The sequence below is a fragment of the Trichosurus vulpecula genome, chromosome 2 (genome assembly GCF_011100635.1).
Source record: "Trichosurus vulpecula isolate mTriVul1 chromosome 2, mTriVul1.pri, whole genome shotgun sequence".
Lineage (NCBI taxonomy): Eukaryota > Metazoa > Chordata > Mammalia > Diprotodontia > Phalangeridae > Trichosurus > Trichosurus vulpecula.
This window is the reverse complement of record NC_050574.1, coordinates 436,609,104-436,634,146: the sequence shown is the minus strand read 5'-3', so window position 1 is coordinate 436,634,146 and position 25,043 is coordinate 436,609,104. Positions and strand designations below refer to the sequence as shown.

At 37.3% G+C, this 25,043-nt stretch overlaps 1 protein-coding gene across 9 annotated transcripts in view; it reads left to right on the top strand.

The window, feature by feature from the left end:
• The window catches only part of CASK (calcium/calmodulin dependent serine protein kinase), a 410,968-nt gene that overhangs the window by 281,211 nt on the left and 104,714 nt on the right, over positions 1 to 25,043 (top strand). For all 9 annotated transcript variants that reach the window (XM_036744928.1, XM_036744934.1, XM_036744933.1 and 6 more), the window contains one exon: positions 15,550 to 15,671. In XM_036744928.1, the coding sequence (XP_036600823.1) occupies positions 15,550 to 15,671 (122 nt within the window). The remainder of the gene's footprint in view (positions 1 to 15,549; positions 15,672 to 25,043) is intronic.

The window sequence follows — 25,043 nt, the reverse complement described above, 5'->3', positions numbered from 1 at the left end:
ACCCTATGTTCTCTAAAGCTGTTGTAGCAAAGCATAAACTCTGGCATATTCCACCATGCTGGAAGGACTTCCAGTACAATAAACTTTCTCTGCTTTCTGAAGACAAATCAAGATAAATTCACAGAGGCTTGTCACCAATAGGCTGGCCGTTTGGTGATGAATTCTTGGCCAGGGCAACCCTTGAAACAGCAATACGAGGGGCGCTCAGTCCTTTGCAACCCTTTGCATTGTTTCTGCGTTGATAGTTACAGAATACCTGAAAAGGGGGTCAGATGGTGTTAAGAATCACGCAGTTTTTAGAACAACTCTAAACTTTAACTTGACAGGTACTCTAAATGCCTGATCTTTATCCAGTGGCCAATGGATGTATCTGGTACTAGAGGAACTAAATCATATCTGTCATTACATTCTCACTGTAAGTGAAATAAGAAGGAAGTGATAGCTAAATGGAAGGATGACTTGCTGGTTATCTTTAGGGAAATAAATAGAGCATTCGGTGGAGCTGGATTTATCAAAAGGCCAGAGGAAACAAGAAACATCGTTTTGTAGGATATCTGTCCATTTTGTATTGCAGTACTCAAAATAAGTATTTGTAAAATGACCGAAATTAAAATATTTGGATTTTATACACCAAAATCTATTACAGAACATGAAGATATAAATAATTTCCAGAGAGGGTTCCTATTCCATCAGCATATTAAATTAAAATTTTCAGTGAAAAGCTAAAGATGTCTGTCCAAAAAATATACTGGAAAATGTAGGTCAGGAAAAAGCAATGAGAAAGAGGACAAAAATCTGTAGACTTCCCAGGAAGAAGCCTCACACATGTTATCATGAATACTTTGAGAAAAGAATTGGTAGGGACTGAACATGATGAGCACTGCATGAGATCACAGTAAATGATATTGATTACATTTTGACAGGTGACAAGTCATTTCTAATGCGGGAGTCAATCCTAAATCAGCTTTCTGTGTACAGTCACACCACTAACTTCCTAGAACCAATATCAAAGTTAATACAAAGCAGAGAAAATTATATGCTATTCAGTTGAAACAGCTCAATCTTGACATTCTCGAACTAGTTATTAATCTTTAAAAATTGATAATGGAAAGAAGACTAAGGACAGACACAGGCTATGTAATTTCATATAGAAGTTTAACCAATGTAAATCAATTTCCATATCAAGAGACATAAAGAACCTTTTCAAAAACTCAAAACAGAGAGATAGAGCAGCCAGAGTCAACAAGCATTTATTAAGCATCTTCTGTGTGCCAGGCACTGTGCTAAGCAAAATAAGTAGGAAATGACAGCTAAATGGAAGGATGACTTGCTGGTTATCTTTGGGGAAACAAATAGAGCATTTGGTGGAGCTGGATTTATCAGAAGCCAGAGGAAACAAGAGACATCATTTTATAGAGACACAGAAAAAGTAAAAAACAATCTCTGACCTCAGTGAGCTGGCAGTATGATCACGGGTACAACATGTAAATAGCTAGGGACATACAATACACACAACACAGTATGCCATCATCCTGATGTGGAACTGACCCTGTGTTCTCCAAAGCTGGGCTAGAGCATGAATTTTGGCAGTATATATATATATATATATATATATATATATATATATATATATATATATATATATATATATATATATATATATATATATATATATATATATATATATATGTTAAACACACATATAGTCATGCATGCATGTATAGAGAGGTGGTCATCCAAGAGGGGGAGGCATCTACAGCAGAAGAGACCAAGAACGGACTCTTGCAGAAAGAGATTTGAGCTGAGTCTCAAGGGAAACTATGAGGCAGAGGTTAGGAGAGAGAGCATTCCAGACATGGAAGATAGCCAATGAAAAGGTGGAAAAATATAGAACAAACAACTGAAGTACATCAAGCGTACAAAGAAGAGATCCATGCTAAGGGCAACACAATTGTTAGAGTTTGAAGGATTGATTTACAAGGTATCTGAGGTAAAGGAAGATATGAAAGGCGTAGGAAAAAATGTTAGACATTTGTAATACAGAAGAGTGTTACCAAGATTACAAGATCCCACTTTACTTATTGTCAGTTGATAGGGAAAAAAAATCATTTTAATTGGTAGAACAAAATACCACATTGCAAAGCTTTGGTTTTTGTTTTTACAGCAAAGAGCTTCCTGTTCAAAATTAATTTTTTCCAAAATTTCCTTAAAAAATATAGCGGCAGAGATAACCTTGTTTGATGACTCTTTCTCTGATTATAAATATCAAGGAGATGTGTCTGGTATGACACATCCAACATAATGTCCAAATTGACAAAGGATAACCTGTAAATGATGAGGTTCTCCAGATGTTCCTGTTTTCAGATGACATCAAGCCCTGAAACACTGCTGAGCCTCCTGGAAGAGGTCTATAACCATTCAAAAGAATTTAGCCTTACTATCTGCAGAGAAAAAAAAACAAATGAAGAATGTCTATTGCCCAAATGATAATATTAAGTTAGATGGACAACCTATAAAACTTATCTGCCTGTATAGATATCTTAGACATTGCAAGTGGACAAGAAATTGGAGCCAAAATTAAACAGGAACAAGAGATTGGGTTGCATTGCCTTATTGTCCAGATTACAGCATGCATTTGGATGACCAGTCCGTTGAGTTAGCCATTGAATATGCGTGTTTCAGATATACAGTGCAGATAAAAATGAGTTGCTCCTATAAACAAATAGTTGCCTTAGATTCAAATGTCTTGGTTGTTTCTACTAAGTGACCAAGTCACTTAGCTTCTGAGGCCCTCAGTTTCCACATTTATAAAAATGAGGAGGTGGGACTAGGTTTGAGTTTTAATCCAGATTTTGCCTTGCCATTTAGTTACCTGTGTGACCTTTGGCCAGGCACTTTCCCCAACAGGACCTTAGTTTCTTCCTCTATAAAATGAGGTAATTGGATTGGCGGTTCTTAAACTGTGGGCTGCGACTCCATGTAGCAACAGTGAAAGGTTTCTGAACGTGCAGTGACCAAAAATTAATTGCAAATCAAATGCATAATGAATATGAGGTGTTTCTGGCAGTGCTTGCCCATATATTGCATAGGGCAAATTCACTGCAGCCTTGGTTCTGAACACAAAGTATGCCCTCAGGCCACACAACACCAACCAACAGAGCTGAAAAGTGAGAAGGGGTGGAGAGTGGAAAAAGTTTAAAAAGCCCTGGACTAGACAACCTTCCAGCTCTAAATCTGTGGTCCTATGTATAATCAGAAAACTAGAAGACTTCTATATATTGAGCAAGGAAAAGAAACCATATGGACAATTCAAGTACCCTATGGGAATCCCTGACATACAAAAACACCTAGAGAGGACCTATAATATCTTGTGTGAATGCTCTCTGAAGGAACTTTCAAAGACTATTGGCAGGAGCTTTGTAGACTGAGAAAGCATGAATAGGTTGTAATTAGGACCAGTGGAGAAAATATACATACCAGTGAGATCATAGACTCAATGAAGCAACAAGATATTGTTTAGGAGAATAAAGGCATACCGTGCTTTCATCTCTTATATTGAGTCTTATATTTCTTGCTCTTCACTGGTGCATCATTTCTTTAGAATGCTGTACAATTGCACTTAGAATTATCTCTGTTCTATTTTGAACTCAACGGAACCTTAGTTTAGTTTTCTTATTTTGCAGATAAGAAAGTTGAGGCCCAGAACAAACTGACCTAACTACAGCCATATAACTAATTAGTGGCAGAGCCAGGTTTAGAATCCAGTTTTCCTAATTCCTATTATGGTGTTCCTTTCCCTGAACTTTGCTGCCTCTGCGAAACCAAAGATTTCACTCTCTTTAATAGACTTTCTTCCAAAACCTTTCCCCTATTTTAGCAAATTTCCTTCTTCCATCTCATTTTTCTTTGCCTCTCTTTTTCCCCACGACTTTTTCCTCCTCCTCTCTTCTCCCTTCTGCCTAACTTCCCTTTCACAGGATAACGGTCATGTACAGTCATGTGCACAATGATTGAATTTGTGCTTTTTACGCCATTAGAATTGGTTATAACTCCTGCTATCTATGTAAATCACATGACCCTTCTCTGAGTTAATAGATAGTGCTAGAGAGATGCTATGGCTAAAAGTTTCATTCTCCTTCCACCAACGAGGCTGATACTCAAGTGACAGACACACGGTCTTTCACTAGGCCCATGTTTCAAAGCCTTTCCAACTTGTTCAGATTTTTCAGAACTTGAGCTCTGCTAGACCAGAATCACCTGCACACTGCAAGGGGACATCAGAGTAGGACTTTAGTGGAGAAATTATTTTTAGCATAATAGTAATAACACATTTTCATAGTACTTTACAACTTACAAAACACATTCCTCCCAACCAGTCCTTCCAGGCAAATAATTGTTAATCCCATTTTACAAATGGAAATGTGCTTAAATGATATGCCCACAGCCACATAGATAGGAAGCAGTTAGACTTTGAAGAGTTAGTCCATATCTAGTGCTTTTTTCCATGATGCTATAGTTTGTTGTTTTAATATATTTAGAATACACGTATTTGAAGTTTTAGATTGATCTCTTAATGTCATTTTAAGCTAAATAATTGGCATAGAATAAAATGTGGCGTTAAAAAGCAACATATATACATATTATTGTTGTCAGTGTGAGGGGAATTGGATTAAGAATACAGTAATTTTTTTTCCTTAAATGCCTATTCCAGGATACTGTTTAAAGTGACTTGGAACTATAAATGAATTTTTTAAAAAAAAATTTCATTTCTGTAAGGCTTTTCTCCTTTATTAAAAAAAGTCTTTATTTCATTAACTTAGTGTGTTTTAATAGAAAAAAAAATCATGGAATATCTCTAATTAGTTTCAAATAGTTCCTGATACCTAGAACTGTTAACAGAGCATTTGTGGGATGTAGGTTGGGTTTGAAAATTGTACTTCCTGTCCGGTGTTGTCTACCAAAACCTTTGAACATTACCTAGTAACTACACTTTGATGTACTTTGACTAATCACAAGATAAATGTGGCCTATAGAGTGGGGAATTTTCTGACATTAATAGGTGAATTCATAAAAAAAAAATGCCTCTTAATGTACCTTCCCTACATGTTGTACCTGAGATTGTTACCAGCTTGACTGTCCTTAAATCCCAGTGTCACAGTTCAGGTAGTTCAGTTTCATCTCTAAATGTAAGAGATTAGAGCAGTATTCTTGCCATTTGCACTGAAAAAATATTTTTGCATATGACTTGCCAATTCTTAAATATAGTTAGTAACTCCTGAATTCTTTAAATTTATCACATCTTTAGTTTCTTTTTTCTTTATATTCTTTGCTGAGCTTTAATGATCTTAGCAACCTAAAACTTCACCTTTAAATATTATTTACGAAATTTATAGCATTCAGCTATTTTTACTTTTTATTTTATTTTTTTACCAATACAAGTACATCAAATGTCTTTCTGTATGTAATGGTAATTTTTTTATGCAAAATGAGTCACATAACAGTTAATAACTTTTGTTTACAGAAGAGAAACCAAAACAAATTATTCTGGATGCAGATCTATTTTGTCTGAACTCATATAATATGAGTTTTAATTTTTCCTTTGAATCATCCTCTGTTTATAACCATGTTTTCCCAATTTCTTGGCTTGATTCTTCCTTTTTCGTAATTAACATTTTAGAATTGAAAAATATGTTATCTTGATTTTACAAAGCAGTCATTTTACTGCATCTTTCCATTAAAGTTTATGCGATGATTTTTAACCATACAGTAATTGCAGAGCATGTGTTATTTTTGAGGATGAACATTATCAACATAATTTAACTTACGCTGCAGGAAACTTAAGTTTCTTGCAACACTTCCTAAACATCTTTTAAATTATGTGGTGCAGTTACCTTAGCATGTCGTTAAATGCAACTGTGCTTCTGTATTAGCCTGTCAAGGTAAGGAATAATCACAGATTCATTTGAAAAATTAGAATCTTTAAGATCATTTAAGAATTAACCAAATACATATTTCATAACAAAAGAAGTCTCACTTGGCATTTTTTGCAGTGGAAGAAATTTATTTTCTGGAAATATTTCTTCATCTTCATGTGCATTTCATATTTGTTGAAATTTTAAGATTTATCCTTGTTTTTTACATCAGAATCACTTCAAGTCTTATGTGATACACAATGTAACATTAATTTTATTCTATTTAATAATAATTCAAAACTGTATTCTGTCCTCATGTTCAAAAAGAAACATTGAGAATCAGACCCTGCTAATTTTTGATGTTTAAAGTTCACAGATTTTTCTCTTAATCCCAGTAAATTTTTTCAGGTAACACAGGGGTCCCATCTTATTGGGAGATGTTGGATCCAGCTTTTTGTGGCTTATCTAGTATGCCCAACTCTGGCTTTGTAACTTGCTTGATCTGAAATCAGACTTTTGTTGTTTGTCTATACGCTGCCTTCCTACTAGGACTTCTAGCAGCAGAAAGTAGGTATCCCTTCGTTTTCCTCTAAGGCTTATCTTTCTGCAAGTGTTTGGCTTTGCATGTTTAAAAGTATTCAACTTGATTTCTCCTTGGCTGTTAAATGTTTGATTTAAGTTTTAACACTGCCTACTAACAAAAGAAAAAGTAATATATGTATAAGTATACTATTTTTAAGACATTGCTGAATGAATCAAAGTTAACAACCTCTTTGACAATACATTTCATGGACACAGGCAGTATTAAAATTTTAACTTCATTTAATATTACTTATCTAAATTTCAAGAAGATATGTAATAAATATTAGGAAAAAGATATTCTTGCTTTTCTTAGTTTGTTTTCAAGAAAACTTTTCAGCATGATTAAATTTATGTATAAATGATCTATTCATGTCATTAGACACTTTTAAAATAACTTTTACTATCCCGGCTAGATTTTTTTGCCATTGTTATAAAATGATTAATATAGATCTATTCAATGTATTTGTGGTATCATGTCCATAAAGAATTTGAGCCATAAGGTGACTGGTTTTGTAAATAATAAGATGAGAAACAGGACGTCATTACAGACATGTTGTGAGTATGTCAAGAAATTGAAGGTTAAATTACAGCTCACAAACTTTAGAAGGATTGAACTCGTGATTTCTTTAAACTTGATTTCATTAGTTAGGCTTGATTAAAAACCAGAATGTCATCAAACTTTCATCCCACAAGTCCTATTGTTTTGACCACAGTTGGGTTTATGTTTGAATTAGGAGCCTCTTCTATTTGTTAATTTATGTTTGAACTACATTTTATTTCTATTTAATCAGTAAACCCTGTCATGTCATTTGGAGGTGGAAATAGGCAGATGGAATCTGACACTGTGCCTCATTTCATAAGATCTAGAACTGAAGGAGCTACCCAGTCCAACCAGCTCATTTTATAGATGAGGGAACTGAAGCCAAGGGAGGTTAAGTGACTTCCCTGATGTCATGCAGGAAGGAGGAGGATTACAGTTTGAGCCCAAGTCTTGTGACTCCAGAGTCAGCTCACTTTCCTCTAGAGTAACATAGGCTCTTCGGTCATTTGGCATATTATAGCAAAGCATTTAGTCCCCCTGGCTTATTTACTTACAGAGAAATCTTTTACATTTCTATAGAAAAAGGCTATTTTGGCAGGATGCTATGTAATAATAATATTGAATATTAATATTATAACTGTGTCATATGAAATACTTGAAGAAAACTGTAGCCTATCATTTACCAATATGATAACATGATGATTCATTCACTATTGATCACATTTGCAAAGTCATGTGGGAGGTTAAAGTAGGTATCTTGATGACTGAAGCAAGCTTTTTAAATTACCCAAATAATCTAGTTGTTTTTATAACAATGATTTTTTTATACATCACTATGAGTGTAGACGTTGCTTTAATCAGTTATCAAGCACAAGTTGTATGCCTGTCACTGTGGAGAATATAGGAGAAATGCAAGGCATTCTCTGTCTGGTACTGTGCTCTCCAAGTTTTTGTTTAAATAGTTTGCCCTTATTCTTCTACCCTTGCTGACAGTTATTTTTGGTTGACCAGCATTCTTTCTTCCCTTATTTTATTTTTTTCCTTTTATAATTAAAGTTTCCTAGACTAAAAGCTCCTTAAAGACCAGCAAAAGTAAGAATATATACAGTTATCATGCAGGGTAGAACAGGAAAGATGTAAGTAGTGAAGAGATATATTTATACTTTATTTTTCCATAATGATAGCAGAAGACTTTTGGAAGACATTTATACCAGTCAGTACTTTAGAGGTAGTAAAGTAGCTTTTCCTTCTAATTTTTAATTCTTTATTAATTTGCTCAGATTACTTTCCGGGATTGATATATTTTGCTTGTCTCCATCTATGAACAAATTTGTGGAGATTTTATATGATAATCTTCTGAGTTTTTTTTTTTTACAAATAGTAATTAGATTCTCATTTACATAGTTCTCATGGATATTATTGCATTACCTTCCTCCCTACCCCAGCCACTGAAATCGCCCCCAGATCCTTAGGAATCTGTGTTACTGGCATCTCTGCTATTCTGACAATAGAACCTTCAGCCTCAACAAACCTAACATTCTCCATCTTGACTCCATTACACTTAGATTATCCCACCTCAGACCAATTCTTCTTATAAAACTGCACCGTATCGCAAATCCTGGATTTCTTAATCTTACTCTCATTACAGCCTCTTATCCCCTCACCTGTCATACTCACCCTAAACATGCTTTCCCCCTCTTCTTGAACTGGTATCTTGATCCTTCCTTGTTTCCCCAGACCATCTCCCTCAACCAGGCTTGCTTTGCCTCAATACTCAGATTTGACCCCAAAAATCCTACAGTGCCTTTCCCCCCAATTCTCCAGTAGTCCTAAACTTATCCTCTTCCTGGATAATCCCTATCATCCAATTTCTGCACTACTCTGTCGCTAAGCATCCCTGAGAAAAGTTGTGAAATTGAGCTACACATTTATGATGTATCAGTTTGAGGCCTCAGAGGTGCTGGATCTTCTTTACTTGCTTCTTATCGACTCCCTCTCATGGTACAGTGAAAAGAGCGCTGGTTCTCTGACCTCCATTCCGATCCTATCTCACACGTCCACCTGAGTGACCTTAGGCAAGTTACTTTACCTCTCTGGGTCTCAGTTTCGTCATCTGTAAGATAAGAGGGGCATGAGATGTTGTCTTAGGTCCCTTTCAGCTCCAACTCTGACTTTATGATCATTCCCCACATAAATGTTCAGAACCGTGTTCTCTCTCCTCCAGACCCTCCATATGTATAGCAGGTAACTTAGTCTCCTACTTCACTGAAAGTATGGAAGCAATTAGACCAGAATTTCCCCAAACCTTACCCTCTTCCTGAGGGTACCCAGGCTTGTGACCCTAGGTGTCATCTTTAACCCCTCACTCTCCGCCCACGCAGAAATATCCCGACTGATGCCAAGACTTGTCAGTTTGCCTTTGTGACATCTCTCTCCTGATCCTGCCACCACCTTGTGCCTTATCACCTGGACTATTGGCAGTAGTTTTCTGGTTGGTCTGCCTGCAAGTGGAAGTCTAACCATGTCACTCTGCTACTCTGGCAGCTCCTCGTCACATCCAAGATCGAATATAAAATCCTCTTGTTTGGAGTTCGAAGCCACCGCATAGCTTCATGTGACCACGCGTGCATGTGCGCGCACATACACTCACACACATGCCCACGCACACGCCTTTCTAGTCTTCTTACATTTTACACTCTACCACCACTGCCGTGCCTCCACGTACTCTCTGACTCAGTGACATTGGCTTCTTTGCTGTTCCTCGCACAAGACACTCCATCTCCATACTCTGGGCACTGTCACTGACTGTCCCCCGTGCCCAAAGTGTTTTCCCTTCTTTTCTCTGCCTCCTGGCTTCCCTGACTTTCTTCAAGTCTCAGCTAAAATCCCACCTTCTACAGGAAGCCCCTTAATTCTCGTGCCTTCTCTTGTGGATTATTTCCATTTTATCCTGCATATAGATTGCTTGTGCATAGTTGTTTGCATGTCATTTTTCCCATTCAGTTGTCAGCTTCTCAAGGGAAGGGATTGTATTTTGCTTTTCTTTTTCCCTGCTGTTTATTGGGGTTCGTGGCATATAATAGAAGCTTAATAAATGTCTGTTGTCTGAATGACTGATTCATATCTTTTTAGTATCTTCCTTCTCTCTTTTTTCCTGCTGTTCAGAGAAGAAATATCCCTATTTCATAAGGCTAATCACTATACTTCTGCCCTTGATTCCTACTCCCTCCTCCTGGACTTTGTCCAAGTCTCTCTCTTACTCTTGCTCTCATCTCTCTCTCTCTCTCTCTCTATCTCAATCTCCCCCCCGCCCCCACACACACACACCACTTGAGCAGAGCCACATAGCCGGTAAGTGAGGCTGTATTTGAACTTGGGTCTTCTCTGCTCCAGGTCCAGTACTTTACCCATTACATCACATAGATGCCTTCATCTAAGTCATCGATAAAATGATGAACAAAATAACATCAAGGACAGAAACCTGTAATCAAAATTATATCAATCCATTCACTTCCACTCATTTAACTGGTCCTGAATCTGACTTCACTGCTCTCCTTCCCATATCTATCCATCTTGTCCATAAGAATATTGTAAAAAACTTTTCTTTTGGTCAGAGCTTTTGCTAAAATCAAGGTGTAATTTCTCTGAGGCATTACCCTGATGTGGTTGGCAAAAAAAACTACTTGAGTCTGGCAGGACTTTTCAGTGAATGAGTTTATAGTGATCATTACATCCTTTCCTAACTGCTCACAAACCGTCCTTTGAAAAATGCGTTCTAGGATTTTACCCCAAGTCAGCAGTGAGCTCACTTGCCCTTATGGTATGGCAAATCTGTCTTCCCACCTTTGAAAGCAGAGCCATCATGTCTTTACATTTTTCATTGCTGACTTCATAGCAGCGATTCAGCAAACACATCCGCATGTTCTTAGAATATTCTGGAAACAGTTCACCCAAATCTAGTGACTTGAACTCACTGAGGACAAATTTGTACTCTTTATTCGCTTACCTTGACTTTCCATTCCCTGTTGTTACTCTTCCCTATTCTTCTTAGTCTGAAGATCATGGCCCTTGATGGAAAAACGGAAACAAAAAGCTCTGCCCTTTCATTTTCTCTCAGTTATCTCTCATCATTGACCCATCCCGGAAAAGTGGTAGTCTGCTTCTCCTGCCCCCACTACATACTTTTTTAAAGGCATTTTTTGTTTTCTTTAGCGTCTTTCATAAGCCTTAGCTCACTCTAGATGTTAGATTTTCTAAATCTTTACCTACAGGACTGAGCCAGTTTTTTATTCTTGTCTTCAGTTACTTGTTTTTCCTTTCGTCTTGACTATACATCTTTTTATAATCATTAATGAGCTTCCCTATACAGCCATATCTGTATCTTTAGTACCCTTTTCTTGGTGAAATAATATTGGCTTACTCTGTAACAATTTCATTATTGAGAATCTCCCATTCATTTTGAGCTGACTTTCCTTTTAGAGTACCAGGGCTTAACTTCTTGAAATCTGCTTTCTTAAAGTTCAGATCATGCCTGACATTCCCCCCTTCATCTATAATTAATTAACTCTGAGGGCATGGTTGCGTATTCCCAAGGGTTCTACTTCGTTATTCAACCTTTCTTTTACTGGTCAGAATCAGATCTGAAATAGCCCCTTATTGCTTCTTCTACCTTTTCTGAAAGTTGAAATTATAAGCAAGGCAGGAATTTCAAGATGAGAAAAATGCATTAGATATTTACTTAATCATATGCCCTATATTATTTCGTATAATTCTTTCATTTGCATATTCACTCACCGATAGAATTTCTTCTTACATTACTCTTCTAGCACTAATAAACCACATAAGTAATCTTTCAGAGAAAAATTATTGCTAGATATAGGTATGATAGAAATAAATAGTGGAAATTTTGTAACCAAATGATTCACAATTATATTGATTAAAATTCATTGAGATTAACAGAGTTAAAAATAAAATTGGTGATTTTTCTGTTGAGTCTGTAGCATTTTTTTATTCCTCAAACTATATGGGTTCTTAAAAATAATTTTAATGATTTTTGATTTAGAAGCTTTAGAAGTTAGGGAATACGAATTTGCTTTGAGAAATCTTATAGCTTATGGAAATTGCATCATTGCCTGTTGAGACTTTTGTTTTTAATCAGTCCGTCAGTAAACATTTATTAAGCTCTTACTGTGTGCCAGGATAACAATGAAAAGTAAAACAGTCCCTGCTCACAAGGAGCTCACAGTCTAGTAAAGGAGATAGCATTTAAATATCTATGTACAAACAAGCTATATGCAGGATAAATTGGAAATAATCAATAGAGGAAGGCAGGTGGAATTAAGGGAGGTCAGGAAAGACTTCTTTTAAAAAGGAAGATTTTAGCTGGGACTTGAAGGAAGTCAGAGAGGCAGAAGTGAGGAAGCAGGGGGTGAGGAGGGGGGTGGGAGGGCATTTTCTGGACATAAGCAAGAGCCAGTTAAAATGCCCCTCTGGAGGTGAGTGTTTTGGATCAGAGTCAGATGGTGGGGAAGGCTGTAAGGTGTAAGAAGACTAGAACAGAAGGGGACAGATTATGGACAGCCTGAATGTCAGTATTTTATATTTGATCCTGAAGGAGATAGGAAGCTACTGGAGTTTATTTTGTAGCAGGGTGACATGGGAAGACCAGTGCTTTAAGGAACATCACTTTGACAGCTAAGTGAGAATGAAAGTCATTTGTCAGTGTTGTCTCCCTCCTTCCCAGGCTAAAAAAGATGAAGGGAGAGGCACGCCTAAAGTGATTTCTAGCTTTGCTTCCTCATCCATTCAGAAGAAAATAGAGGGCCAAAAAAACTGTAGAAGGAACTGGGCAGGTCCATACCATTCTAGAAAGAGCAGATGATCCAAGCACAGTCTTCCCTTGCATGGCTTCATTTCCTGTACTGTTGTGGTGGTGGTGGTGGTGTTTTTTAAATCAGATTTGAATTTTTAAAAGGAGTGACAGTTTTTAATCATCTATTCTGCAGGTTTGATTCTCTTTTTTAAATTAAAATCAACTATATTAAATCCCTAATGTGGATAGCCGAGTCATTTTGCTTCAAGCCTCAAATCTCTTAACTCAAATGGTTATACAAATACTACAAAGATCTAGATTTTTAATGACAGTAATTATGGTAGCAATTTTTTTACCTCAAAATTTTAACTGCCTTCCTCCTGACAGCACTCTTATGGAATCCCAATCAGCCAGTCACTATTTGTTCAGGAGACCCAACCTGCAATAGTTTGTCTATCACATTAAAAAATAGTTATCTATAGGAGACAGTGTGTACAGTGGATAGCGACCCCATCCCCTTCAAGTCATCATCTCAGTTAAAGTACCATCTCTGACATGTACTAACTGTGTGACACCAGCCAAGGCACTTAACCTCTCGTTGCCCAAGTCAAACCTCTGAGAATGTAAGTTGAAGAATAGTTGCTGTTCTTCCCTGGTGTGGGAAGTATTCTTCACTGGAATCAATAAGTATTTATTAAGCACCTGTTGTGTTCCAGGCATTGTGCTGGGCATTGGAGATTCAAATACAAAAAATAGAGTAAAACCATTCTTACACTCAGGAAATTTTAGCTATCTGAAACTAAAATTAGGTATCAAAATGTAGATTAATGTAAGTAGCTCAGTTGATGAGATTAGCTGATAGAGATGGGAGTTATATCAAGTAAGATAATGTTCGTGATCACTAGTACTTTAGAAGACAGTTCCACCTATGTAAGGAGAGTGCCTTGAAAAGATCCCCTCTAGATTATAGAGCTTTTAAAAAATTTGAGATATTTTATCCTATTAGATTATTTTTTTGAATTTTTTTAGTAAGCAATATTTCCCCCCCCTTCCTTTAGTGAGATAACTCAGTAAAAGAAATAACAAAAAATTTTAGAGAGCTTTGTATATTCTAGATATTTTAGTTTTAGGAAAAGCTGTCTTACAGTGGGAATACTAGACATTAATCCTTAATCTAATCAAAAAGAGTTACTGCTTTAGATTTGTAAAGGTTTTCTTTATTGCCGAATGTTCACCCTTCAGTGTTCTTGCCATTTAGGCCATAAGGAGAGATGCTGCCTTTAGTGTTTATAGTCTTAGGAAGTTGCCTGGGGACCTGAAAAAGGGAAAAGTGGTCAATGATTTGCCAGGATCACAGAGCCAGTGTGTGTCAAAGGCTGGCTTGAATATTTGAATTCATCAAACTCATCGTTTTAATTCAACTCTTTCAAACTATGTAACAGATATTGTTAGGTTTTTTTTTTTTCCGTTCACTCTGATTTGATAATATGACTACAAACAGAAGGAAAAGGTAATCTCCCATATTACATTGTAATCTAGAGATTAAGAATAATATTTGTGATGCTGAATTTGTGCAGCGCCTACAAGAATTACTTGCTTGGCATTTTTTTTTGTTTTTGATGCTGTTTCCCTTATGTTAACATCCTTGGTTTGTAGCTGTGAAGTCAAATAAGAAAGCAAAAAGTGACCACTACTCTTGGCTTACAAAGCCTACCTTATTTTGTTAATAAGGCCCCAAACTTATGTTCCCACTAATAGCATTAACCAGGGATTCTGCAATAGCAGTAATGCTGTGCTTCTTGTCCTTCCCTAAATAGGCAGAGATGAATGGAATAGAACTTATTTTTGCCATGTCTTTGCATATTAATAGTAGCAAAATAAAGCAGCTGTATTTTCCATTAAAGCTGGTGAATAAGAAAACTCAAATGAGCAATTAAGTATTGTGTGTTTTATATATATATACATATATAGTTAACTTTATTCTTTCTCAAGAAGGCACCTATTGAGAAAGTCATTAACATAAATACTCAAAAATGAGAAGTTAACAATTGCCTATGGTTGGACTTGATACTGACTTCTTCCAGTCTTATCCCATGATTTTATTGTATATGTTGTGGACTACCTAATGGTGACATTTCATACGATAATTTTCATGAACAAAGATTAAACAGTTTCATCATACCTGAAGACATCTAAAGTGAATTACAAAAGTGACATGGGAGAACATGTAATAATTATTTTTATTTAGTACTTAAGCTAGGTAGCAAAATTAGAAATTTGAAATCAGACAAAACAATCCTGTCTTTTTGTTGTTCTATTGTTTTTACCTTCAAGTCAATAATTTGGGAGGTTATTGAACCTAGTTTGCAGTATAATTTGATACACAAAGATCCTTTGTAAGTTACCTTTAGTTGATGAACTGAAATCAGGGGGCAGTATTAGTATCCAGATAAGGTAAAAATCTGGATGCTTTAGAAAAATTATTCTAGAAAACCAAGACAACTATACCATTGTTAAAAAGGAATGAAATGACTGTGTCATTGAGTACTATAGAACTCGAGAAGTTTAGCCTTCAGTAAAGGTTCTAGCCTTTGTGGTTCTGATGTTAATTTATTATACTGACATGGAATATTCTGTTACCAAGATTAGTTTACCAAAGACTTTCTGTTCTAGCAATTTATTTTCTGTTTGTTTACCTGTAGGAGCAGTCTCACAGGTGCTAGACAGCCTGGAGGAAATTCATGCACTTACAGACTGCAGTGAAAAGGACTTAGATTTTCTACACAGTGTTTTCCAGGATCAGCATCTCCACACACTGCTAGATGTAAGTCCCCTTCCATCCATAAATTGTATATTTTTACATACCAGTTTACTGTCCGCGAGTTTCTAGATCTTTTTTATTTGCCCTAATTCTATAAGAAAGAATGTGGAAAAATCAACATAGATTGGACATTGAAACACAATTCATTATATATATTGTATCTTCTGCACATAAAATGCAATAGTCAGTCACAATGAAGCTTAAGAATTCTCATCACTTGCTAAGGTTTCTGTAAGCATTTAGATGTTTTGAACATGCATACCTTAAATTCTGTAGCTGAAAAGTGTTTAATGAAGTAAATACTTGCTTAGATCTTTGGCCATTAATTCACTGATACTGTATTAGTATTTTGAAATAGAAGCAGTCAAGTTTTTTTTAACGTATGTGGTTTTATAGTTCTGAAGCATTTTGTTAGGCTTTCAAGATTTTCTTGAGTCAGCTTATAAAGCCCTCTCCTACTAAATATTCTTTCAGCTTTCTTCCTACCTATTTTGAAGGGTTGTTTTTTTTAGTGGTTTGCCTCATTTTAAAATAGTTATGGCACTAAGTATTTTTAACAAGAAAACATTTGATAGCCTTTAGTGGCAAAGCGCATAGGAATATGTGAACTGCAGTAAATGTTTAGCATTCATGTATATAATCCACCATTAATTCATTAAATCAATATTTATTGTGTCTGCTAAGTGCAAGGCATTGTGCCAAGCCCTGGAAATAACATAACAAAAATGAAGAAACAACACACTTACTTTATCCTGAGTATACAGTATGTAAATAAATGCAAGATGATTTGAGGAAGAAGAGAGCACTAATGACTAGGGAGATGAGAAAAAAGTTGACTTTCAGAAGTGACGCTTGAACTTATCCCTAAAGGAAGATAAAGACTAAAAGGTGAAGATGAGGAAGGGAGGCATTGCAGGCATTCCAACCTTTTTAAAAGCATGGAGTTGGGAGATGGAATACTGAGTTTGGAGAACACCGTTACAGCAGGTTTGCCTGAAACACGGACTGCTTAGAGGGGAGTCACGTGAATGGACCTGGAAGGTAGACTCCCATCAGATTGGGAAGGACCGGGAATGCCACAGAGACTTTATATTTTATCCTAGAGGTATTGAGGAGACACTGCAGCTTTCTCAGTAGGAGAGGAAATGCTCAGCTCCGTTCTTTAAAAAGATTATTTTGACAGCTGAGTAGAGGATGGATTAAAAGGAAACATACTGGAAATGGGGATACCAATGAAGAAGCTGTTGTAATAGCATGAAATTATGGAAAGCCAGAGGACCTAGGTTCAAATTAAGTCTCTTCTACTTAACTAGTTTTTGTTAACTAGTAACCTTGGGCATGTTCCTTTACTCTCTCTGGGCCTCAGTTTCCTCAAAAGTAAAATGAGGGGGTTGGACTAAGTAATCTCCAAAGTCCCTTTAAGCCTATACCAACTTTATCTGCAGATACACGGTATGACATATCTGGAGAATGCAACCACATATGGGCCCTGCCTTGTCCAAATCTAGCCCTCTGTATACCAATTTCTTTCAAGTCCAGAACATATTCATTCGCCTTGGGAAGCTCACCCTTTAGATGTGCCTCCCAGCTTGTCTAAATGAGTGAAAATGAGTCAGATACAATGAATCCTCTAGTTGATTTCCAGGAATTTTTTCCATCACTGTCCTGGTGAAAGCTAAGCCCTTATCCATCCCAATCACATTGCAAACTGCCCAACTAACAGAAGAGATTTACTGGAGTTTAAGGTACACATCCTTTTTCCCTATCAATGTGTAACACCAGTCATAGCAGCACACCTGAGGACTGTTGCTGTGATTAATTTTAAGGGTTTAATCACTTAGTATAATGAACTCTCTATTCAGAACTAAACATTGTTCAGTAAAGCATTCATAGCAACATCCTTAAGCAAAACACATCATTCGGTATATATCTCATAACACTCAGTATGTCATATGACACATGGCATATATCATTGAATTCTGTAGCATTCCCCAAAATACTTGTTTACACAAGCAGCGTCTTCCTAGCACATGCCATCCTTAAGAGCTAGCAGAAAATACAAACACCATCTACCCCTAGGTATTTGTAAGTTACAATCTCTTCAATCAGTACAGAGTGTCCAAGTAAAGCCCTCTTTTATCTTGACTCGAAGCTGACTTTCAAACTCCATAGTTCCTGCTCTGTGGGTGGACTGCTCCCAGCTCTTGCCTGGATTCACACACAGGCAGCTGTCTGCTCCTGCTCCTTGTCTCAGCTCACAGGGAGTACTCCACTCCGAGTTCTTCCTGTTCCTGCCTGATATCAGGCTCCTGGGGCTCCTGCCCAAAGTTTCCTCTTCTGGGAAAGCAAAGCTTAACAGGACTACAACAACATTCACACACATTACCAGCACCATCATTAACACATTAACAGGTTAACACAGATCAATAGACAGGACTTCTGTCTGAAAAATCAACACAGATCAACAGACAGGGCTTCTGTCTGAGAAATCAACACAGGCCAACAGACAGGGCGTAAACATCACAAACATTCTTTCTGTTAGGCCTCCCCACAAGCAAGTCCCCCCAACTCGCTCATGCTCGCTTCTGTGTCTCAGCTTTGCTTCTCTCTCTCTACCCCACACCCCTCCTTCCAAGCAGTATATACTGTTTCCAGTCAAAGACTCTTGATTCAATCAAAGGCACTTGATTGGCTCAGTGCTAAGAAGAAATCTAAAAGAAAAAACAGCAAAAAAAAAATCCCACTTTGCTTGCCATTATACAGTGTCACCAGCAGGAGCTGCTGATTCTCATTCTGTATGTAGGGAGATGAGGCTAATAAAGTTCACTTTGAGCCAAGACCCAAATCTTCCTTACTGCTGTCTGACCAGGAACTCAAACAAAGAAATCAGCGGATCAGGGAACATTCCTGACACACTCGCAGAAAATAGTCATCATAGTCCCTCTTTAATTTGGGGTACTAAAAGCAAAACAGTTCTTTTGCCCAGAAGTGGTCGACTACCTTAGATCTCTGTCTAAGGAGAGTTCTTTCTCTCATTTGGGAATTTACAACTTGCTGTCTGACCTAGAGGCAGCTATGTGGTGCAGTAGACAGCGTGCCAAGCCTCATCTTCCTGAGCTCAAATCTGGCCTCAAGACACTAGCTCTGAGTCACCCTGAGTAAGTCATTTAACCCTGTTTGCCTCAGTTTCCTCATCTCTAAAAAGAGCTGGAGAAAGAAATGGCAAAACTATTCCAGGATCTTTGCCAAGAAAACCCCAAACGGGGTCATGAAGAATCAGACATGGCTGAATAATAACAAAAATCTGACCCGCACAGTCCAATATCCATTTGTCTATTGCCTTACATCCAGTGGTACTTCTCCGTAAAGAGAATATTGATTTTTAGCCAGATCCAAGGTCATAAATCATAGGCTTATATGGCTAAAAGGGATATTAGAGACCTCTCATTTTACAGATGAAGACACTGAGACACATGTTGAGATTTCACCAGGGTCACACAGTTAGTAAGTGTATAAGGCAGTATTTAAGCCAGAGCCTTGCTGACTCCAAAGTTCAGTGCCTTCTTTCCATTTCTCACTAAATCTTTCCAGTGCCACGGCACGTGCAGTTAAGTTAGCTTCCAGCTAGAATTGTTTGCCTCCATCACTTTCCCATGGTGGCTGTATCCCCAGGGTGTTATATCAGATTGTATCCAAATTCCAGGCCATATCAAAAGCTGACTCTCAGGATTTCTCAGTTTGGCACCTGAAAATAACTTGTCCACACAAGTTATTTAAATCCTAATTCCTCACATTAGCACCTCTTAACAGTTTCTGTCACCTGTGTGTACACTTAACCAGTGAACATATTGATAGATGATCCAGAATCCACTAGTAGGAAGTAGTCGTCCCATTCCCTTTCTGCCATCCTGAGTTCTAGGAGTAGTTCAGCTAGATGTAAGTGTCTGATTTTTTCAGACACTCATCTGTGTGAGTCTTCTGGTTGACAGTCTCAGATGCTTACAGAAAACATCAAATTAAATATATAGCAGCTCTCTAAGTCAGTGGGACCCCATTTTCCTTCAGTGATAGGACATCTAACTTTGCCCTTGATAACTAATTTTAATTACCAATATAATGAAACAGCCCCAAATGAGAATCATATCAAAACACAATTTATAGCCCATTATGATTTACAATCCACCAAACCCATATTGAAAAAAATTATGCTTATAAAAGAATTCACAGAATGAAATATGCAAATGCAAGAAAGCTCCTTGAAGAACAGTCAGTCAGTCCTGGTGTGAGAACTCTCTCCATCAACACAAACTTCTATCTTCTCTGTGATTTAGTGGTTGAGTCCTAGCCAGAGTCCCCCTAAGGCACTGCAAATGTGTGTCAGAGGCAAGATATGAAGCTATTTCTTCCTGACTCCAAGCACAGTGCTTGATCCTTTACACTGGAATGCCTCTAATAGAATCAAAGTGCAAGCAAATCCCTCTTAGCTTTATACCACAATTTAGTTTGAGAACTGAAAATCATTATTTTATGTTAGCCAAATGTAAAATGATGATCCACAGTGCCAAATTCAGTTCTACAGTTTAAAAGGTTCACATGTACGCTAGTGCATGCATGTACACCGACACAGAAACACACACACACATACACAATTTCATTCCAGCCTACTAGAATTTCATGAAGATTTTATCCCTCTAGTTGTTTGTGACTGAGTAGGAAGACAGTAGTACTAAATGAATCCTTGACATGTCAGTGTGCACACCTCTAAAAATTTTTTTTTACAATTCTTGATTTAACACATGTTCCCTTTGTAGCCATTCTTCAGTTATCCTGTGTCCTTCACCAGTTTGCTTTAAAAGCTTATTCTCTTGCTGAAGGCAGTTTATTTCTCTCTGTAACCTGCCCAGCCCCTGACCCCATTTCTCCATTTTGGCTTTCAGCTGTTCTTCCCTTTCAATTTTCTGCCATTATCCTTGGTCATCCACTTTCAAGGATTCCCAAACCCAAGCACTCAGTAAAATATACTTTTCTTTATCTTATTACTCAAACTGTAAAATCTGCTTTGTTCATCAAATAAACCTTCAGATTTCCTCTCTCTAAGGACAAATATCTCTTTGTCCTGTTTTGAGGCAGATCATATTCTTCCCTGTGTTCCATCAGATCCTTTGGTCGAGGGCTGTAAATATTATTGCCCCTACTTAAATTCTGCCTTACACACTTTTACAATGAAGGTTCTAGCAACTCACCCAGTCTGATAGGTTCTTGCCAAATTAATCTTACAGTCAGTTTCTCAAAGGTAGGCAATCCTACTGGCAACATGACCCAAGGTGTTACCAGCACCTTCCTATACCTCCATCGTGGTTTTCCCAGGGTATAAGCGCCAACCTGGATTTATTTAAATACGTTGTTGAACCTATATAATTTCCTATATAATTGCCTTCCATGCAAGCATTTTCCAGTTTCACCTGTAGTATCTGAATTCAGGTCCACTCTTCCCCTATCCCAGTAATTCCCAAAGTCCTTATCGCCTGCTATAGCCCAGCTAATATTCTGCCTCAGTTGTTATTTGCTGCAATTTATATATCTTGCAGTGGCCCAGTGTGAGTCCAAACCTGATTATCATGGTAACTGTCCCATCGCATTTGCACATCACTGCCTTCCTCAGGTCACCGTGGTTTCACCCTGTCTTGAATTCTGCCGATGCTGCATTCCCATTGCCACTCCTGCAGTAGTTTTGGCATTAGTGTCCTCCTTGGCGTAACTCAAGTCTCTCCATAAGATAAAGAGCCCTATTCCTCTTTATAATCTTTCTCCTCCAAGTATCCTAAAGTTGTGTTTTAAAATGATACATCATTAGCATATAACTACCTAGGTTGCTGAATATTCTATCAAAAGGCCTCTTTCCTTACATTCTAAGCCTAGACCTGGGTCTTTATTTAATTCAGTCCTTTTCTTTGCCCCAGCCCTAGAGCAACTCTCTTCCCTTATCCATCATAATAATCCATACTTTGTCATCTTATACAGTTCTTATTCATTTCCTTCCCTAAGTCCATGGAAGTTCTACCTATTGCCTTCCTCTTTGTCAGAGGAAGCCTTCCTCTGAAAAGTCATTTTAATGTTTGATAGATACTAGTACAACGCTTACGTCATCCATCTGTTATCCTTTGCTCTTGTTAATTGACCTGCCAACCTCCTTTTCAATTCATTCAGGATCTTAATGTTCTCTCATACCTTCTATCGCATGCTAATTATTGTTGGTAATACATCATAGCCTCCTTATATCCTCCATGCATCCTTTCGTTGCCCTTTTGGTCACCCACAGTTAGGATTTTTCTGAGGTCATGGTATAATATCACCAAGGGAATACTGGTGTTAAAAGGTATCATTGAAAGTACTACACGATATCCCAAAAGCAATCCAGCCTGCTATTCATTTTGGATGCAGGTCATTGTAAATTTGAAGTGCTTGTCCAATATATCTGTGCTGATGGACTAATTCAGTGGTCTGCCCATCCCATTGCTATGTATTGTAAGGTGGGCAACATACTTTTTTGTTAGCCACTCTATCTAAGTGCTTTGAAACCTGCGAAGGATTATGTGTTTAAATAGATTTCACGTAAATCCATAAAGTTCTTTGATAATTTCACAGAGCTGAGCAAATCAGAACAACACAACTAGAATTCAGCATAGAGCCAAAGATTTGTGGTAAATGGGGTGAAGCATCTGTTTAATACCTGTGTCAGCCAGCTGATTGCTACCCTCTTTGTCCATGAAAGTTCACCTTTCTCAAGATGTTTCTAAATTCCTAACTGCTCAGGATTTCTTTCATTAGTTTATATTTATTTATATAGACCATTTTGGTAGTTAATTGATGGGTAAGCATTTAGTGTTTGCCATGTGTCAGTATGCTGTGTGCTGAAGATACAAAGACAGCAGTGAGGCAGTCGTGCCTTCAGGGACCTCACAGTCTAGCCGGGGAGATAACATGGACATGTAGGAATAACATAGATAAATGTTTTGTGAGGAAGAAGACTAGCAGGCTTCATGTAGAAAGAGACAGTTTGAACTGTGCCTTTAAGGAGGCAAGGATGGGAGATAACCAGTACAAAGACATGGAGACAGGAAATAGAGTGCAATATATGAGAAACAGTACCAAAGCCAATTTGACTGAACCAACTAAAGTATTGTGAAGGGGAGGAATGTTTAGTAAATCTGGAAAGGTATGTTCAAGCCAAATTGTGAAGGGCTTTAAGTGCTAAATAAGGTTTATATTTGTTCCTAGAAGTAATAGAACATCATTGAAGTTTATCGAGTTGGTGAATAACATGTAGGAAAACTATTTTGGTGGGTATGCAGTACATGGATTGGATCAATAATAGAGTATGTTAATACACTCGATCCATGAAACCCATATGCTTGTTCTGAACACACAATCCATCTATCTGTTCTATTATTTGAAAGATAAAAAGTAAAATATGAAATCAATAATTCATTCCATTTTGAAGAACAGTTTTTAACAGCCTACTCTATAGATAGAACACTGCTTTAGAAGTGGATGGAAAGAAAAAATTTAGACACAATATCTGCCCCATAAAGATAATAGTCTGGTAGAACGATATTACACACAGGTAACTATAATATATGATAAGTGTATGAGAGAAGTATAGGCAAAGAGCTATGTGAGATACCAGACAGATAACAGGTCATTACTGATAATGGGAATCAGGGAAGGCTTCATGGAGGAGGTAGCATTTTAGTTGGGCTTTAGGTAATATTTAGGAATTCAGTATTCAGGTTAAGATAGGAGGGAAGACTTTCTAGTCACCACAAACAGTATGAGCAAAGGAAGTCAGGAAAGTGCCTTTTTGGGGGCAAGACACTGGAGGAGATAACAAAGATAAACAAGACATAGTCACTGATCATAATTATATTAACTCAAATTTATAAATACATTAAAGTTTGCAAAAAAGCACTTTTGTCACAACAACCCTGTTAAGTAGTTTACCATCTATCTTCCAGGAAAAATTGGATTACCATTTATCTGCAACAAACTTAATCAAAAATGATTTAAGTACCTACTGTGTCCTAGATGCTGGATATACAGACACAGAAATGAGACTTCCTGACTTCAAGGAGCTTGAGAAAGTTACACCACATCCATTCATGGACTTTACTAGACTGACCAAAAGGTCCTTGACACTCCTAGTCTAGAGGACCTCTAATGTCTTTCCCAGCTCTTAATTTATGAAACACAGTTAGTTGGGTGGATGGATGGATGGATGGATGGACAGAGAGAGAGAGATGTGATGTGATACACATCTACATACACAGACACATGTGAAGAAAAGTGGGTCGTTTAACATTGAGGGAAGTTGGACATTTTAAATAATCTAATAAAGTAGTCACTCAAGTCACAGTTGCACCAACCTTAGCTTAATAACCAACTTGGCCAAACTCTTTCAAGTTTATTATGCACAGAAATGAACAATACTAAAGTACATTTATTTCAATGAAATTAACGACAATCACTATATACAGTTTTGTTTGAATAAAAGAGTAATTTTGTACAAAACAAAGTTCCTTCCACTTGGCAGGATCTATTTTAAGCATGCCATCGTTACAAGATATTTGTAACATGGCATCTTTAAGTACTTTGAAAGATTTCTACAGGGAGCCCTTTTTAAAATCGGCATCAGATCTTTCTCAGTGGCATCTGTGATGTGTTTGCTCCATTGATGTAGATCTCAAGCCTCTCATGCCTGCCCTTGCTATGCAGCTCTTACACACGTCCTCCCATAAATCTGTCACAGAGGATCTTCCCAGTACCCTGGGAGCCCTTCAGCTCTTTGTTGATATCACAGGCTCACCAGTAGAATACATAGGACATCCAGTGGTTATCCCTTGCTCTCACAACATGATTTTTCTTCTTATTTTGTTTATAATTTGAAAGTCAAAAGGGATTAATCCTCTACATCACAGCTGTTGGAATAATTGAAGTCAACTGGTATGTCCCATTCTGAGTCTTTTCTTCTCCATAGGTTTCCAAGGGTTAAAGAATCCATCACCAAGTGAACTGTCTATGGTGATGAGCCTATCCACACTCAGTATGCCAGTGCTCAAAAACAGCTTGTTAGAACCTGCTGGAGATTATGATCTCTTGATCTGGCATTCAAGAACCTAGAGCCACCTCTACAACACAAGGAAGCAAAGAACTTTGTGGGATCTGTGGCATGAAAAACTATTCTTAATCTTGAATGACATTTCTCTACATACTGAATTTTTCACATCCTAATCTTTCTTAAGGATCATCCTTATTTTTAGATCAATCATCCAATAACATATTAATAGATTATTGGATAGATATACCTACAGTTCCCAT